Raw genomic sequence first — 20,344 nt, forward strand, 5'->3', positions numbered from 1 at the left:
CATATATGTCCCTATATCTAAGTAGTGATGTCATATATGTTTTATATAAGGCAATACATTATTAGCACATATATACATCCTCACGATATATGAAGATTTAGGTTTATACCATGTATGAAATACCCATAGAAGAATTATATACATATATTAAACATTATTCATATGACTTTTTATATGGTGTATGTTAATGCCATATATGTAAACGATATATGTCTAATTTATATATGCAAGTTTATTTAAACAACATATAAGCAAACATTCAGTATGCTTATATAGGATTTTATATGGATTTATATAGTTGTATACCACATATAAAATACCTAGTAGTAGTTAAAATTAGTATATATATGCATATATTACATATATTTATATAATTAATTTCTATATGGTACTGTGCAGTATGTTAAGATCATATATGTAAACAATATATATTTGTAATAATTTATATTGGTAAAAAGTTTATTTAAACATATGAAAACATGTTGTGTGCTCATATAATTCTCTTATTAATTTTGAGCAGACACTGTCAAACTGTTTTTAGTTTTGTTTGAAATTGGATCACAAGAGCAACTGCAAAATATGGTTGACGGCAAATGTTCACATTATGAACATGTATTTTACATATACATTTTGCCAGGGTTCTGTTACTTGGATAAGGTTTTATTCTTGGTTTGGAATAACCTCCACCCCCCTAAGCCCGTAATATATGTGCATTTATGTTTTACTATGAGCATATTAGGATATTTCATATATGAGACATATATGTCAAAATTTGTATTACACATAAACATATATATGGGATACATGTATATTTTTTACTTTATATGAGCATATATTGCATATTGATATTTCATAAATGCACATAGGATATTACATTTCCGTGTGGGATTAAAAGGAAGAGGGTAACTGACATAGGAATCAAATTACGAAATGACTCAATGAAAAAAAATGTCTTAGTCAAAATTTCTGAATCTTGGGGGGAAAAAACCAGAGGGGTGGTAAGGAACTCACATAGCTATATACATTGCTGTGCTAAGTAAATTATACATCTAAATAATAAATAGGTACAATACAAAATTTTGAGATGTTTTTATTATTCGAAATAAAATTACAGCTTTACAAAAGGTGAAAATATAAGACTTTTTGTTAGTATCTGAATTTTTAAGATCACAGACAAAGCAATCATTAACGGACAATAATTATTTCATTTATAATGACAGACCATCCAAAATCCTAATGGCAACTTTTAAACAAAATGCCGCATCTACAGGTTTGTAGGATTTCAAAGCCCCTGGTGAGTTTCAGGCTTAGGGTTATTTCTTAACGGGCTCATTGCTTAAGGTCCAAAGTCACTGCTCTGATTCTTATTGGGGCAAAACGTGATGAGGGATAATCTCATATTCTCCACCAGTTTCCCTTCAACCTCTCTAGAGTTCTTGTCAGGGAAAGTAATGCTCGGGTCATACATCTCAAAAGGTATTTCAGCTTTTGCGTCAGTTTGTCGAACACGTGGCCATAAAATTCGCCTGGTTGCTACATTTGGCAGACAGGTCAGGAGTAATGACTTTCACCAATGCTTAACGGATAATGGCATTGCCGGGGTGAAAGCTGTCATTCTTGTGAGACATTGCACTCATGAGCCGCGTATGAAAAGCTTATTTCCCCCCACATCTTCCTGTACGATCATATGATTGGACAAATCAAGCAAAATGCGCTTAAAGGGGCAATGTGATAGGCAATGGCTCGGCTCCATAAGACCAAAAAGCCAATGCCGCTTAAACGGATGTGTTATGATTATTCGGCCAAGTAACTTTATCCTACATTTAGATTAGCTGCTAATGACTGGGGAAACAGGCGCTTTGCGATCCAATGAAAGTCCACGGAACCATGAAAACAACGAGCCTGTCAATCCCACCAAGAAAGGCTTTAGGAGTTAAGCACAATTAACATATTTTAATAGAGGTATGAGGAAACTAGTGGATTGAAAACCATTTCACAACTAAAAAGGTATGCAAAGGGTTTCCTTATAACTTACACTTTACATCCTATAATACTGTCTACGCTGAGGAAATAAAATATTCCTCCGATGCATCATTATTATTCCAATGTTATGTATAAGAATAATTAGTCTCCTTTGTTAATCAAACATTTGAATGACAGTATCTAACCATACAATGAGATGAAGACCATGGCAACTCCATTGTAATATAAAAAGCAAAGCAAACAAGCACATGGACCATCTAAAAGGCTTCATGTTGCCTCTTCCATCCTTTACTTTTCTCCTCTACTCACTGCATACACCTTTGACCCTGATTAAAGTATTTGTTACAAGACCTTTCTCTAATGCACATGGAGTGCTTACAGAAGTGGTACCATTGCCGTGTGTGTGTGTGTGTGGATTCGTTACTACCTAGGAAAACAGAGTCTAAGGAAAATAGAGTATAAAATGTAACATGCTCTCTTAGTGCAGGAAAATGCAGCATAACCAGTTTCATGTAAAAGATAAAGCTCCCTCTTCTCGTGATCACATCTCTTTCATACCTTAAATACAATAATTTAATATCAGCATCCTTTGTAATTATTGAAATGTTCACTGATCCTCTCTGAAAAACAGTAGAATTACCTCTTTTTTTTAACAGCCAAGCAAAAAAAAAAAAAAACGCCTTATTTAAATCAATAGTGCAAATCACAAATAGTGCAACAAAAATCAGACTTAAATAGAATAAGAGAATGTGATCACAGCAGCTGGAGAACATCACAGTCTTTGATCCAGGATGTGCTTGGAGTCCAGGAGAAGACATGAACCCCATCCATCCATGATAAAAGTGTCTGTTGGTTTGGCGGGAGAGGTAAACCAAAGATTCAGTGCCCTCTCTTCTGTGCCTCATCCCCACTCAGCTGAATTTGTCCTGGATATTCATTAGGCTGCTGCTGGACTTGGCTCTATTGGCTGTGGATCAAGATGAAGGAATAGATTAAACCAGACTGGCAGGAGATGCAGCAGAATATTCAATGCACAGTTTAACCTTGAAGTCAGAGACTTTGCTGAGAGCATTAAGAACACGGTTTGTGTTCCATACGCTTTGAAAGATGCTAAAAGTAGTAGCGTTTATGATCTATGTCTTGAGGCAAGTACTGTCTGAAAGTAATTGACCATGAAACCCAAAGCATGCACAGTTAACACTGTCGAACACCTCTGTCCTTTTCCTTGAACCTTCTGTAGAGACAATTTGCACAGCTAGGCAAGTTACTCACGGTGTATGAGTTTGCGTTTCTTTTGTTCCGAGTGCAGGAAGCTGCTTAAGTAGAAGATGATGGGGAGGAACAGCATGAAGCTGGACACTGCGATGACAGGCACCGTCTCTTCCCGAGGCATCAAGCAACCATAGTTTTTACTCCACAACTGCCGTGTCATGTTCATCTGAGAAGTAAGCGAGGTAATCAGTTTCACAGTATCAAATAGCTCCATCTTTATCTACCATTAGGGCTGTGTTATATTACATTACTACTGAACATATTTTAAAACACTAGGCATTACACACTTGCTGACTTTGTAAATGGTTACAGTGGAAAAATGAATTCAAAATAGTAGCATGCGCACGGTACAACATTTCGACCCAAAGGTCTTCATCAAGCAAAGACCTGACGAAGACCTTCCGGTCAAAACGTTGCATTTTTTAATAAAATGATTTTTGGAGCAACAGTGGCCGTGTGCCGACTTTTGTTTACTCTTTAGTAAGGAGGAAAACTGGGCATCATACACAACCAGATTTTCAAGGTGTCCCAAACACAAGCAGTGTCCCAATTCAGAGGACGCATACTTCGAAGGCTGCATTCGAGGGCCAAATGTGCCGCATTGACGTGATGAAGGCTGTCCCAATTAGAAGGCTTCTTCAAATGTTCTATATTTCCTGGGCCAAAGAACAAGTGAATCCTTTGCGGCCTAGCCTATCCCAAGATTAATTGCACTGGTGACGACTGGATTTTTTGAGAGAAAATGCCAGATTACACTTAATGTGAGTATTGGGTTTCAACTTACTTGAATATCTAACAACATTAATGTACAAAAAAAGTGGTTCAAATGTTTACTTATATCTTACTAAGATGTGATTTTATAGAGTTTATACTCTTTATTATGTACATAAATGGAAGGTGAAGAGGTTTAGACCGTTTTTTCAGACCGTAACTTTCAAAAAAGTACAGTACAAAGGTTACTGGATCTCATCAACAGCTGCTGCCACAGTTGCAAGGCAACAAGAGCAATCCTGTCTAGGCTAGAACATCTCATTTAACTTTGTGGACTTCGAAGGCCGTGGCAATTGAAGTCCCGGTCCTCCGAAGGATGCAGCCTCTGAATTGGACAGCTACAGAAACATGCAATTCATTGCTAGGAGTGGCATGACAAATTAAAACAATAGCCTATGTGTTCTAAAATCAGCTCAAAATATCAAACATGTATGGAGTCTGTGCCCATCACAAACTACAGGATTTTCTGTGAAATAGGTCAACTCCGATTTCCCAGTATCTGCAGATTCAACTAGCGTTGACTTGTCCAGACTACAAATTGGGGCAAAAATCGGTACAAAAGCAGTGTAGTGTATTCCAGACTTAAGTTTGTACAAATGTAGGGCTATAGAGGGTGCTGTTTTACAATTCACCCAAACTTCCACATGTAAAATTTAAAAGGGATAGTTCACCCAAAAATGAAAATGTTATCATTAATTACTCACCCTCATGTCGTTCCATCCAAACCTGTAAGACTTTCGTTCATCTTCGGAGCACAAATGAAGATATTATCAATGAAATCTGAGAGATTTCTGTCCCTCCTTTGACAGCTACACAACTACCACTTTGCCGCTTCAAAAAGTTCATAGAGAGATTGTAAAAATAATCCAAAAGAATTGAGCGGTTTAGTTAAATTTTCTGAAGAGACACAGTCGCTTTATAAGATGAACAGATTAAATTTAGGCTTTTATTCACATATAAACATTCATCAACTAACACATCAGTTATGATAAATGGAAGCTCAAGCATGTTTACTTGACGTGCGAGAACCAATGAGGTTTGTTCTTGCGAGCCAAGCAAGTTTGGTTGAGCTTGTTTACGTTCGCTGACCAATGTTTAAATATAAAGGAAAGCCTAAATTCAATCTGTTCATCATATAAAGTGATCGAGTCTCTTCCGAACATTTGGACTAAACCGCTCAATTCATATGAAATCATAAACAGAGCTGACCTATGTTGAGCTTCTGTTTACGTTTGCTGACCAACGTTTCAATATAAATGAAAGCCTAAATTGAATCTGTTCATCATAAAAAGCGATCGAGTCTCTTCCGAGAATTTGGACTAAACCGCTCAATTCATATGGATTAGTTTTACGATCTCTATATGAATATTTGAAGTGAAAAAGACCGCAAAAAGATCTTCATTTGTGTTCCGAATATGAACGAAAGTCTTACGGTTACGATGAATGACAGAATTGTCATTTTAGGGTGAACTAACCGTTTAATTTGGGTAATATTTTCCTGGACTGTTTTAGTCAAATAACAGGGTTTGTGTATATTGGTGTGTACTTACTGCGTCTTCTATATCAATGCAGAGTGTTTGGTTTTTCTCCATTTTACCATAGAGCACGTTCAACCTTTTGTATGAGGCTTTGCAGTCTTTGCACAGTTCAGAGTGGTTCCTCTGTTTAGAAAAAAGGATATTCTCAAACACAAGGATATGTTTTAACTGATCTTGTATTGATCTAAATGAGCCATTCGATATTACCTGATATTGCTCAAAGCAGGATAGTGACTGATTCAGAGTGGCCATGAAGTACACAGTATCATTGGAGAGAGCCTCGTGATCTTTAGTCAGACATTCTGAGGAAAGAATGTTTGAATTATAACTTTGAATAAATAAAAACAATTCATAATGTTACTCAAAACATGACAACTTCTTCATATTGCAAGTGGTGAGAAGTACATCATCCGGTTAAAAGTGAAAATGAAAGAAATGCTTAAAGGTCCCATGGCATGAAATTTTCATTTTATGAGGTATTTCAACATTAACATGAGTTCCCCTAGCCTGAATATTGTCCCCAAGTGGATAGAAATGTTGATCGGTGTAAAACCGAGTTGAGGCTGTCTTTCTCTGCCTTTGAGAAAATGACAGGCCAGACTAGCCAATCCTGAAGTCTCCTGGTTTGACGTCCAAGCAGGAACGGTTACCTCCCTTTCCTCCGCCCAGAGAATCTGGCACACCCATGCAAGCGCTCGAGAGATCATAGCTTGTGAACGAGTGAATGCTGGCAGTTTCTCAGTGTTTGGATGTACAAATGAAAACAGAAGTCTTTTTTCAGTTCCTTCTGATCTGTGATCAGTGATTTCTTATGTGTAGCTAATTATTTATTATTCATGCACACGCAGCGGCTTCTCTCTCTCCCGACAGAACGGTGTTTTCGTGTTTTCTATCTTGTGAGTCAGTGTTTTTGTACGTCCTCGTCGCGTCTATCTGTTCTTAAATGTGCATACAGTCGGGAGTTTCTGCTCAACATCGGCAGAGCCACATCTTTAGAGATAAACCTCACACACGCCGAAGCTCGGCCTTCAACATCCCCAACCCCCAGTACTGCATCTGGCCCACAGTGGAGGCACCAAACGCGGCGTGAGATTAAGCAGAAGGGGGGTAAGCGTGAGGGTATCCAGCTAGGCTAGCCAGCTATCCCCACAATAAACTGGATTACATTCGATTACTGCTGTTGTGTCTTTGTTTGCGCTGTGTACTCAATGTGTCTTTGTTTGCGCTGTGTACTCAATGCGTCACTGGCGCTTTTCATATGTTGGGAACATATCTAGAAATAATGCTTTAATCAATACTTACTAACTCGTTCATCTCGCTGTAATGGTACATTGCATGTGTTACAAAGTTGGTAGAATAATGATGAAGACGGACTCGGCGTGACTGGGACTCGTGTTTATTCAGAACTCTCAGATACAAACACAATAAACTCGCGCTGACAGACAGCGCTCTCATAACTCAGTAGTTACTATAAATAACTTTGTTAGCAATCGCTCCGTCTCCGTGATGTCCGGTTCGCGAACTAATCATTCTTTTGAATCGGTTCTTTTTAGTGAACCGAACCAGTTCACCAAATCGGACTGAATCGTTCTAAACGGTTCGCGTCTCGAGTCAGCGCTGATCCATAATTTACTAAAGTTACTAACTTTCTGACATGAGTGACAGCCCCTCCGACTAGAAATAAACTAATAACCTGAAGTATATGCTGTAACTACAACAGTTCACCCTGAACTGAGACATGCTGAGAGAACTGATGAGAAGTGAACTCAGGTCCGTCTCTCTGGCAGCAGCTCGTGCGTCGTAGACCTCGTTAAACCACGCCCCTCCGCTAATTTCAAATGCAAAGATGTCAGCCAATCACAACAGTGGGCGTTTTCACTGAAGTCTCACAGCAGACACACCTCTTGAAACAGGGCATTCAGCCACAGGGCAAACAGCAGTATAGAAAAAATGCCTTTTATTTCTAAATTATGACATTTTATGATGTAAAAATCATACTAACAATATAAGTACACCTCAGGAAACACTATAAAATAATAGAAAAATGCCATGCCATGGGACCTTTAAGGGAAGGATCCAGTCTAATGCCAGTTTCAATTCAAACTACAATGTTTCAGGTTAGGTTACTTACGCTCACATTCTGCTGATATCCAGATCTCATCTAAATTGTTGAAGAGGGTAAAGAGCAGCATCAACCTATCAGAACGCATCAGGCTGTCATGGCAACTGACATTTCCAGTGCCCACCTATGAGAACAACACATAATCACACAAGTTAAGAAATAACTTCTAACATCTGCAGTCCATGACTGATTTTATAATAACAACGTATGTACAGTGACAAAATACCCATTAACCAGCATGTGTGTTAATCAAAATATAAACTGTATGCTATTTGTTCAGTTTAAAAGGTAACTATTCAAATGGACTTAAACTAACTTAAAATAGCTCTTTGAGCTCACTAAAATATTCCAGAATCAGTGTGAGTCAGGCTTGTTGAAACACACCGACTGAACACAATCACGAGACATGAGTGCATGTGACCAGCGGGTCGGAATTCAAACAACCTCATTTATAGGCACGTTTAGTGTTATAGATGGACATTTAAAATAAATGAAACATGTAATGAGCACTTACTTGGTCAGATGATATATTAGTGTATATTTCATTCAGACTGTTGAAGTAAGTGTAACAGTTCTGACAGATTTTGACAGGTCGTGCATAAGACACCAGGCAGTTCGCATAAGCCACGTAGCGTTGACCGTAGATACGAAGCAGTTTAACACAATACTCGTCCACTTCCAGGTCCTCTGGAAACGTAGATGAAAGACTGAGAGAGTAGAAGGATCCCAAACTGCTTGCCTCTGATACAGGCTTGACTGCTGATGGAAGCTCTATTGCACCATCGACACTCATGTCCGATGGATAAACCGAGCAGTTAGCAACGGTAATGAATGTAATCGCCCATCCTGCAAATAAACATGATACCACATATGTACATTTCGTTAACAAATCCATATCTTTCTGGACTCCAAAGACAGAACGCTGTTGATTTGCCAGACTCTGCCCAGCTTCCTGTTTTCTCCTTTCATACGTCTCGGTCACATGACTAGGGTAATCTCGCGATGGACGGGATTTTAAATGACAGGTGAAGTTGAACGTTTCAGCAATTTCCAGTGGTTTTATGTCTATTCAAGTCATTATTTAAATTAAACTATTCTTTTGATTTATATTAACATTTCACAGTTCCAGAATCCTTGAAGAAAGAGCTAAATTCTTTGAAACAGGTCAGTGATACTTCCGCATATGTATTTAAAAGGGTTAGTTATCATCATTTACTCTCCCTCAAGTTGTTCCAAACATGTATGAGTTTCCTTCTTCTGTTGAAAACAAGAGAAGATGGGCTATTTTAAATGGTTGGTAATGAAACGGTTGTCACAACATAGTTAGCAACATTCTTTAAAATATCTTCTTTTGTGTTCAGCAGAAGAAAGAAATTCATACAGGTTTGGAACAACTTGAGGGTGAGTAAGTGGACAACATTACAATTTTTGGGTGAACTATCCCTTTAACATAAATAAAAAAATAGTTTTATGAAATATACATTTTTGCCTTTTATTTAGGCCTGTATTTAGCCTACTTGGATACGATTGTTTATAACGTGGAATTGTCAGTTGTTCAAATATGGTGCAGTTTATTAGGCTACTGTTATTCAAATATGGTGCAGTTTATTACTGTTAATAAGTTAGAATTGAAAATAAAGAAATTTAGCCGCGGAATGGGCTAAATCATGCCGACTTAAAAGCCTGTAGTCTATTTACTCGAATTATACCACTAATAATCAGGTCTAGGTGAATTTTAAAAGGTTCGCAGGTAGATCAGCACCCAAACAATTGATTTATGAAAATCTGTATACCCTAACTGTCTTTCTAAATTATTATTTCATTATTTTATTCGGTGTGTGTTTGGAGACAGTGGGTTTCTATACACACGCGCTGCATCCTCTCTTCTCGGTTTTTGACACCGCGTGCAATTTTGCGAATGTGTTAGCGCGCGCGCGGCCAAAAAATAATTACGGAGTCAAGGTAAACGATCTGGGCTCCGATTCTGATTGTGTTAATTGTCGCAAACCCTCGAATCAAGCCACTGCAGTCAATGGTCTTTAATGTGAAATTAGTGCCTCTTGATAACTTGCAGTCCGCGGCAATTCTGCAGTCATGAGAGCCTGATGGAAATGGGGGGCTCAGAATGCCTCGCATTAAGGGCTATTCTACTGCGTGCGCTGATGTCTGAGGGTAAATTCGCAGGTTTTATGTCGTGGATTGTGGCATTAGCTCTCCACTACTGCAGCACTGTTATTGTGATAGCTTTAAATTGGATGATCCAAGTCACCCAAGGCAGCTGATTTTTGCAAGCAGAGAGCGGTGTACAAAATCATACAATGATAAGGATGTTTGCAGTAAAAAAAATAACCCCGTTTTTTTAATGCCCTGTAAGAAATAATAAATAAGATTATTGATCAGTAGGAAACTAATCAGGTTTTTATGCAGGTAGGCCTACAATTGCCGTGTGCATTAAGGACTTCATTTGAATGCACAACGGAGACGGAGGCAATTGAGCGAGGACAAAAATCACTAATTAGGCTGCCTAAGTGAAGCATCTTCATCGACTGGAGAGCTCTTAAGCAGAGGGATGAGCCTGGAGAACTTGGCTTAAATTTTGAAAATTATAAAAGTGCGTGGCTCTAGGATCGTCCTAATGAATTTTTCAAACGAAAACAGGTTTTCAGGAAACTACAAGAGACATTGATTTCATGATCCTCACAATCATTTGTGAAAGAAACGTGCTGACATTAACCCGGTTAGTTATTTTGTTCTTTCAATTCCTAAAACAACATTTTCCAAATAACACTTTTAGATTTTTTATTTATCGTTTATCTCGTCAAAAACGTAGGCTATTATTGACCATTTTTAAATATATAGGCTAAATATAATTGAGTGTGAATAAAAAAACCGAAATACATTAGGGTTTATTGGTCGCGTAAGCATTTTTATTTTGCAGTGTAGCTTTAGTTTGCCTCGGAAATTCATGAGACTGACTATAGGGACCAGTTAAGGGTTAACTAAAGGCTGTGCGCGGTCTGAACCTGGAGAGAGAGGAGCTGTAAAGTTATGCAGAAGTTATTCTCCATCCTTTGGGCCGTCCCTAATCCCCCAAAACCGCGTTCTTTTATGCGAGAACTGTGCCTCTTTTCTTGTTTTGCGTTGCCTATACAACATAAAGTCAGACTGCATTTAATGCTTATGGCGGGATGTGAGGGGATTTTGCAAATGCGAGGCCCCTTTCGCCGAAATATTGCTCTCTAAACGTCGTGTGAGTCTACCAACCCAAAGCGACCCCCGATTCTCCCCCCGGCGTCTGACTCGAATGACAAACCAGCCTGATTTCACTGCTTCGCTGGGAAATGTTGGGGCTGATAATAGAGATTTCGCTTTCATTTTTTACGGTTGACTTGGTTATTGTTGCTTTTCTTTTGCCCTGATTCCTTCCAGGGATTAGGCCTGACTTCCCCACTAGCAGCGGCCAAAGTGGCCCGAACTGGGGATGACAACTGACGAGGATCAAGGCTTGGGCTATTCTGCCCTCTGAGAGGCAGTGTGAACTGAGGAGAGCTAGGCAGGAGAAAAGCCCTTGGACAGGAGAAACGCGCTCTCAATGTTCAATGAACGGATGCCCCTAAATAGCTTAGAGAGTCCCGCAGCCTAATTCATTACAACTAACTTTCTCGTTAAAACGTGAATATCAGGACCTCATTAATTCGCATGCTAATGGTGGTCCTATAAAATATCAGAAAATATCAGGGTGGAAAAAATAAAACTTGGAATTGCATTCCTTCAAAGAAATGCTCAGTTGCTCCATTTAATGTATGAAGTGGGACACAAAGTTTTGATAGGCTGAGATGGATAAGTGATAAAAGCTTTATAGTCTTTTATTTATTTTATTTCAATCTATTGAATTATGAATATATTACCGTTCCCGTTCCTATTATTATTTCGCCATTGAAGTCTATGGCAGCCCATAGAACCATATGGTAAAAAGTTGTGAAATTTGGCACACTAATAGAGGACAGTCTGAAATGTCACCATAGCAAATTTGGAGTCTCTAACTCAATCCCTCTAGCGCCACCATCAGTCCAAAATTTGACTCATGTTTATGCTAATAACTTTTGAACCATAAGAGCTAGAAACAAAATTATTTTTTACCTCTGATTCCTTGGCTCAAGACGATTCGATTGCACCCTATGACGTCATTTTCCGTCATGAAAATTTTCCCGCCATTTTCAATTAACCGAAAAACCTACTTTTGCGAAGTCGACCTAGACGGTTCATCCGATTTGCACGAAAATTGAACCAGATCATCTTCAGACCATGCCATGACAAAAAATCTTGCAAATCAAGTTGATTCGTCAAATCGTTTATCGTTTTCGATAAACGCGGGAACACATTTTACGTAACGTTTGCGAAAACACACTTAAGGCAATATCTCCGCAACGCTTTATCGCATTCAAACCAAACTTGGTACATGTCATCACAAGCATGACCTGAGGCAACATGCAGCGTTTCGGTGCAGCGCCACCTACTGGGCTGGAGATTTAAAAAATGGCAGTTTTTGCTTATAACTTTTGAACCGTTTGTCCAAAAATCATAAAAGTGGTCTCGTTAGATTCAGTCTAATATTAAATTTTACCATATCGGCTATGTTGGCTGCCGGACATTTTTAATTATGTAGTAAAATGCTGTATTTTATGAACACATTAACAGATTGTTATGAAACTCGGTTTGGGTCATCAACATGATGCCCTGAATGAGCCCAAGAAGTTTCAAAACAGCGCCACCTAGTGGATTTTTTTTCCCCAAATGCTTATAACTTTGGATGAGCTTGACTTATTTTCATGGGAGTAACTTTTTTTGTCTCCTGAATCCTCGCAGAGTCCAACGATACCAGACTTGCTTGGTTTCGGCATATGGTTTGTGCAGCGTTGTAATTTAGCGCTTTAAAAACATTAGCTGATATCTTCGAAACCGCTATTCCGATCGAGATGAAACCAGCGTCAGAAGTTCGGAAACATAAGTCGATAGCCATACAATATTGCCCAAATGTCAAAATATTGATAGTAAGGGTGTTTAAAATCCATTCAAAGTCAGGTGTCAGTCATTTTTCATGTGTTTTTTCATATAACCTTATACAACTCCAAAACGAAATGAGATATTTTCACCAAAACTGACACAGACATGTATGGGCTCACTCCGAGGACACATAAAACAAATGGTAGGATTGTGCCACTTGGTGGCGCTATAATAGAACAAAACATGAAATTCCCATTGACTACAATGCAATATTATGATATAAAATGCTATGCTTTACAAATGAATTGGTGTATCATTACGAAACTTGGTATGTGCCATCAGCACCATGCCTTTAAGATACTTAAAAGGTTTCAAAACAGCACTGCCATGTGGTCCATACTTATAATGAAAAGGCCTCTGGAGGCTATATCTCTGCAATGACACATTGACACTATATTGACACTCTGCTTTGATATATTGACACCAATCTTTGCATGTGTCATTGTTCCCTTATTCTGACCACACCACATCAATTTCGTAACCGTGCCACCTATTGGTTGAAAGTGATAAATCATTAAATCATTATTATTGACTGCATTTATCATTTTACAGCTATTTTGCCTAAAATCACCGTAATAGGTCTCTAATTGCTCATTGCTGCAGTTGATATTGCCAGCCATTTTGGCATGTCTTGTCTTCTTCTTTGCGCTTGGCCCCGATAATTTGTTTGAATATTTGTTTTTGTTGTTTGTAGTGATGTCATGACTCACAACCCTCTCAAACATAAATTTATGACAACAATATTTAATATAATTTCTACATGGCAACATACTTTTGAATAGGCACTGCAATTCACTGTTTTTTCTTTCAAGTGGTATGGGCTGGTCTTAAAGGGATAGTTCACCCAAAAAAGAAAATTACCCCATGATTTACTCACCCTCAAGCCATGTATATGACATTCTTCTTTCAAACAAATACAATCTGAGTTATATTAAAAAATGTCTTGGCTCTTCCAAGAAATATAATGGCAGAAAATGGCAGCCCAAAATTTAAAGCCCAAAAATGTGTATCCATATAAAAGTAATTCACACGGCTCCGGGGCCATGAAAATATCCATATTTAACACATTATAAAGTAAAATAGCTAGATCCAGATCGTCGCCCTGTGTCTCACCTGGTTGCATGTTGACTGCAACATTGCTCAAAAAGTTGTATCATCACCTTTAGATGTATAATATGTTTACTTCAGGACTACAAAATAATCTAAAATCTGTATAGCATCCTTTAAAAAAAAAGTTATTACCTGGTCAGATGATATATTCTAAAAATAAAAATAAAAACTGGTAGGCTTTTTTTATAGATGTAGGTCAATGTCCCAGCTGTAATATATATATATATATATAAAAAAAACTAATAACAGCTTGGCAGTGAAGGTGGAACTTGATTTGTCACTGGCCTCCCAGGTCAATCGCCATTTCGTCTCCAACAATCCAAGCTGATCCATCAGCTACATCAGTTTGGACCAGCTAATGTGTATGTGGGTGTTCAAATGTATTATATATCACTAAAGTGACCTTGGGCTATGGAAAGGCGCTATATAAATAAAACTTCTTCTAATGACCATAAATGAACAGGATGGTCCAGCTAGAAAGGATGTAAAACTACCAGGGTAACGCATACACTGTAAAGGCTGTATAGTCTATACAACCGTATAGGCACAACTTGCTAGTCCCAGGTTGGACCCCCTTTTCTTTTCAGAACTGCCTTAATTCTTCGTGGCATAGATACAAGGTGCTGCAAACATCCCTCAGAGATTTTGTTCCACACTCTAAAAAAATGGTGCTATACTAAAAGTGGTTCTTTGGCTCGTAATCATATGGGAACCACTTTAAGTACTGTATAGCACCAAATCTGCATGCTTCAGTGGTTCTTCACCGGTACTGTTTAGCACCATTTTGTTGAAGAAATAAAATGTGATATGGCACCTATTATGGGTTCTAAATAGTACCATTTGACAAAGGTGTTGTAGAGCATCTTTAAAGATATAACACCATAAGTGGTTCCCTTATGATTACGAGCCAAGAACCACTTTTAGTGCTATACAGCACCATTTTTTTTAGAGTGTATTGACATGATAGCATCACGCAGTTGCTGCAGATTTGTCGGCTGCACAGCCATGATGTGAATCTCCTGCTCCATCATATCCCAAAGATGCTCTGCTAGATTGAGATCTGGTAACTGTGGAGGCCATAGTGAACTCATTGTCATGTTCAAGAAACCAGTTTGAGATTATTTGAGCTTTGTGACATTTATCATGGATCAGAAGATTGGTACACTGGGGTCATAAAGGCATGGATATGGTCAGCAACAATGTGACGTTTACACAATGTTAATTTGGTAGTAAGGGATCCAAAGTGTGCCAAGAAAATATCCCCCATACCATTAATACAAGATACCATACCAGGCAGGATGGATCCATGCTTTCATGTAGTTTACGCCAAATTCTGACCCTATAGAATACCATAGCAGAAAATGAGACTAATTAGACCAGGTCAAATCTTCTATTGTCCAATTTTGATGAGCCTCAGTTGTAGCCCATGTTCTAAACTGAAAGGAGTGGCACCCAGTGGCTGCTGCTGTATCCCATCTGCTTCAAGGTCCGATGTGTTCAAAGATGCTCTGCAGACCTCGGTTGTTTGTGGGTATTTGAGTTACTGTTGCCTTTCTATCAGCTCGAACCAGTCTGGCCATTTTCCTCCGACCTCTGGCATCAACAAGGCATTTTCATCAACTGCAGTTCACTGGATATTTTCTCTTTTTCGGACCAACCCAGAAGACCAGCATTCAGGCCAATACTCCAGCCTGTCTGGCACCAACAAACATGCCACGTTTAAACTCACTTAAAATCACCTTTCTTGAAGTTCACATATAAACATTAAAATGAAGTTGACGGTATGAAAACTGCAGCACATAGATAGATGAACATCAGCAGATCGTCTTGACCATATACATGCTTAAATGCATTGAGTTGCTGCCATGTGATTGGCTGATTAGATATTTGTGGTAACAAGCAGTTGAGCAAGTGTACCTAATAAAGTGTCCTGTGAGTGTATATGGGTTATTCACCCTATTCAGGCTCTAACATTATATGCCATGTTAATATAATTCATGATTATACACTTAACCTGGATGTTTTTGTTATATATATGTATATGTATATAGGTGATTTGTATTTTAGAGCATTCTTGTTGGTGGATTTTTTCCCGCTGAGATTGTTGATACATCCACTCGATAATGATTAGGTGACCCACATTTGCTAAACTTACTCGAAATAATACGTGTCTTCTCAAATAGCATTTGTGATTTTGTTATGCACCCAATGAAAAGATTGTGGGAAAGATTGTTCATTGTGTTACTATTAAAAATGTACTAAATTGCTGTTTCAGAACTGATTGGCAGCACTAATCAATGACCTTTTGAGCTTGTCTCCCTCAACTAGACATGTCAGAAGAAGTTAATTTTTGTTGATGGTGTTGTGCTCTACTGTCGGCCCGCTTGGCTCACAGATCCAAGTCTCCGACAAACAGGCGGGATAATTACCAAACATGTAGCCGACGAGCTCGATACACAATGGCGCATTGACTTCCTCACTGTTGGTCGCCTCTGTGGAGCGCCACGGCGAGGCCATCGCTCCACGCAAGTCACCCCAGGACTCGTTCACCCGGAGCGGGAGGCAAGAACGTCTTGTTTCATAACAAGACACGATGCTGACTTCTTTCAGCTCCAGCGAACTGGATATAAAACTCTACTGACAACCTCCAGCACAGGCCAAGCGAAGAAGGAGAAGGGGCGGTTAGAGTGAGCTTTCTCTGGGGAAAAATAGTTAGTCACAACAGTTTAGAGTTTACTAAGTGGACTTAAACAGCATTGACATTTTAACAGAATGTTTTAAAGGTTCACTCTGTTGTTTTTTTGTTGCGTCTAGGATTCATACTGACACCTACAGGCCTGGGTGCACCAAAAAGCAAAAGTCAGCCTGTATTTTATATATACACTGTAAAAAAATAAATCCGCAAAATAATGGATTATTATCTGGACATTATCCAGTAATTTTACGGACATTTACGTTAACCCTAACATAGTTCAAAATTCTAAATACAGGTAAAACACCTGTAAAAAATAAATACGGAAAACTCCGTTAAATTAATACAGTACATTTTGCCCTATTTTTACGGATTTTTTTGAGAGTGTATATATATAAATGAAAGTGTCCAATACTTTTGTATTGCCTTGTTGTAATTGTATTATCTGCAATAAAAAAGGGTCCAATAAAGTGTCCAATAATGAGGCATGTGGTATTGAGCTGGTCATGTGATCTCAAAATGGCTGCCTCCATAGGAGACCTGCTTCATGTGTTATAAAGCCACTTTCATTAGGCTACTGATATTTACATGATATAAAACGTAAAAATGAGATACATATATGTATTTAAAAAATGATTCACTTCTTTATGTAAAACTTTTTTAAAGAAGGAAAAATGACTTTGTGTGCCTTGAAGAGCCCTAGTCAATTTAGATATGTTCCTGCAATGTTTTAACCATTAAAAAAAAAAAAAAATGTTGAACTAAAACAAAATGCTAACTTTTATCCAACATGATGCAAATACATTTTTAAGGTTGGTGGTTGACAGTTTCACCAGTGATATCGCTGAATGAAAGACCCCCCTACAACTCCTTGTTAGCTGCCAACTCTGAACTTTTTTTGCCCTGAAGAGCAGTTCAGTGCGAGTCGGTTCTCATTCACTGGTCGGCTTTTGTGGGCCGCCCTCGCTTTCATTCCTCCGTGCGTTACACCAATTAAAGGAGGACGTGCAGCAACTGTAATGGCCCGAAGAGTGATTGTTTTTGACAAGCAACAAAACACATAGATCCACCCCTCCGATTAGGACAACCAGGGGGAGGGTGTATTTTAGGGAGGTAGTGCTCAGCCCAGTCAGTGCCCTTAAAGCAGCATGAACTATGAGAGGAGGGATATGGCCTTCAAGGGAAGGTTTTTTTTTTCTCCTCTCACAAAGACTGGTCATGTCAAAGAGGAGGACAGAAAGATACCCAACCTCCCCCGACCAAGCTTTATACACGCTACTCTACTGCTTGTCTGCGTACAAGTGTCAGCATTAGCTTTTACCACACCAGGGCTCAGTTTGAAAAGCCTGGAATTCCAGCATCAATGAAATTCCTAAAGAGCTGGATCTCAACACACAGACCAAATCCCACAAAGACGGAATCCAATATGAAGCTCTGCTTGGATATTTAAATCCGCCATAATCAAATAAAAAGAGCAACTTGGCTTTATGTGAAGACGACAGTACTTACTGGAGGAATTTGATGTGTAATGTTAGTCAGTGGGATTTTTCTTGCCACGTGACTTATCTAGACTTATCTATCTAATTTTGCAACACAAAGACAAAACACCATCAGGGTAGCACACAAGATCAATAAACATCAACTAAAAATAAGAGAAAAGGTAATAATATGTAATGTGCCAGGCAGGCACTTCTGGAGATCTGTTTACTGTTTTCCACTACAAATTTATATTTATTCAAATTAAATTTACTGTTTTACACTGGTTGCATAACTTTAACAGTATTCTACTGTAAAATGACATAAAATGAGATATTAAACAACTAACAATTTTCACATGGTCAGATAATTAACTTTTTTTTTTAACTTTTTTATCAAGTTAATCGATACATCAGGAGTAACATTATAAAAAAATTTCAAATGGAAAAAAAAAATCAGAAAACATTTTTTTATGAATAGAAACTCTCTGTTGCTATTTAATATATATATATATATCTCAAAACATTTTTTTTTCAATTTCATGATCAGGTTCATGACAGGTTTTTCAACCAAATCTTTGCGAAAGCCCTTGTTAGAAGCGTCTAGATTCAATTATAGTAGTTCGCAAGACAACAAGACAAATGTGATGGACTGCTGAGCCAACAGTTGTTCTGGAGTATGACAATACACAAATATAATACTGATACTAATATTGATCTGAAATGAAAAGCATTTACAGTTCACAGCCGGTCATTAATTGATCATGGTAATACATTGAAGCAAATCCACCCGTGGTGGACCGCAGATGCTAGGTGAAAGCCGGCTCTGATCAGCAGGGGTGCGTATGCGTTTTGGTCCTTTAGAGAGAAGGCTTTGGCCCAGATGCAGCCATGTTAACTTTGAGTGGCCCCCCCCCACTCCTTTCCACTCTTCCCAAGCCCCCAGGTTGCCTTTGCATGACATCATCGCTGAAGCATGCCCCCAAACCCCTGTGAATCTCCCCATCCTTATTCCCATTGAGCCTCTGCAAGCCATACGTTTCTTTCTCTCCCTCTCCTTTTTTCCCCTCCTTCTCTTTCTCTTCCTCCTCTGCTTCCACCAATCCCCTCCCTTTTTCCTTAACCAGGAGAAGGCATTGTTTGGGGCGAGGGCCTGATCAAAAAACGCGGCCCGCCCAAACTGCGGCCTTTCTGTAAATTCAATAAGCCCACCTTAAAGATTTGCCTAATTAATGGATGACATCTTTGGCTGGAGGAGAGGCGAGGTATTTTGCTCGGGCTCGCTCATTGTTGGCCTCCTAATTAACTTTCCCAGGTCAGCCCGGGTCTCAGCAACCTGGGAGTGAAGAGCTTCATTGTGAGAGGAGTTGTAAACTTACTTTTTTTGCCTCGGCACTTAAAAGGGAAAGCAACTATAGGGAACAGAAAATATCCTATTTAAGGCCTTTGTGAGTGAACTGCCTGCACATGGTCCAATAAAGGAAGTCTTTTTAAATAAGCGTTCATGGTCCTCCCCACAGTCCTCCTCTCCCCTCCCTCTCTCCTCTCCTCTTTTCCTTTTCGGAGCAACGCAGAAAGGTTATGAATGATAGTTTGGGGTCTAAGGAGTGAGGGGCAAGGGCCAGTCTTCTGTGTACCATTTGTGTTTGAACCTTTTGAGAAAGTCCGAGTTTGGGGGGAAAAACCTTTCTGGTCTGTCTGGCAACTGTATGATTACGTTTCTCACTAGGAAGACTGGAAATTCCAAGTTTGAAATGTGAACGTATTTGGCCTATAGCCTTATTATCTCCTTCAATTAGGCCACCTACAATGCAAATAGTAATGTGTGTGTGTGTGGGGGGGGGGGGGGGGGGGGGGGGGGTCGGTGACGGATGTCATTTGCATAAACGAAACACGCAAATATCTTTAATCGCCACCGAGGAGCTTAATAAAGATAATACTGATTGTGAAACATGAACGGATGAACAACACAAATCACTCGTTGGGAAAACAATGGATCCATCAGTTACACCTAATAACCTCCCCCTCCACCCCGCCCCGCTCCGATATCGTCTCACCTCCCCTCCCTCTACACCCTCTGTCTGATCCCAAAAACGAAGTGTAATGAGTGGGGTGTGATCTTCCCACAGTCACTAAGGCCAGCTTCAGCATCATGACATCATTCATGTCCGGCCAGCTCTTTGAGCTCTCTGTGACCTTTACTGTTATTTTAACAAAATACAGTGGCCCAAAGATCCAAAATGTATGTGTTAAATTAAAAAAAAAATGCTCATTTCCAATACAATAATAAACTACTTCAATAAATATTAGATCAATA

At 38.9% G+C, this 20,344-nt stretch overlaps 1 protein-coding gene across 1 annotated transcript; it reads right to left on the reverse strand.

Moving 5' to 3' along the window:
- Nucleotides 1-1,074: 1,074 nt before the first annotated feature.
- Nucleotides 1,075-8,670, reverse strand: ostm1 (osteoclastogenesis associated transmembrane protein 1). The gene is made up of 6 exons (XM_079830805.1): nucleotides 8,201-8,670; nucleotides 7,696-7,810; nucleotides 5,772-5,866; nucleotides 5,577-5,687; nucleotides 3,256-3,421; nucleotides 1,075-2,950 (listed from the first exon to the last, which is right to left on the reverse strand). The coding sequence occupies exons 1-6, from the start codon at nucleotides 8,579-8,581 to the stop codon at nucleotides 2,895-2,897; spliced, it is 924 nt and encodes a 307-aa protein (XP_079686931.1). The 5' UTR covers nucleotides 8,582-8,670; the 3' UTR covers nucleotides 1,075-2,894.
- Nucleotides 8,671-20,344: the final 11,674 nt, after the last annotated feature.

The sequence above is a fragment of the Gobio gobio genome (assembly GCF_949357685.1).
Source record: "Gobio gobio genome assembly, chromosome: 12".
Taxonomy (NCBI): Eukaryota; Metazoa; Chordata; class Actinopteri; order Cypriniformes; family Gobionidae; genus Gobio; species Gobio gobio.

Excerpts from the sequence above, each read along its gene's own strand:
- ostm1 (XM_079830805.1), bottom strand. The coding sequence starts at position 8,581 with ATGGATTTGTTAACGAAATGTACATATGTGGTATCATGTTTATTTGCA. Across the intron at positions 5,688-5,771 it reads CCTGCTTTGAGCAATATCAG|AGGAACCACTCTGAACTGTG; the intron begins GTAATATCGAAT and ends TTTTCTAAACAG. Across the intron at positions 3,422-5,576 it reads GCATTGATATAGAAGACGCA|ATGAACATGACACGGCAGTT; the intron begins GTAAGTACACAC and ends CTTACTTCTCAG.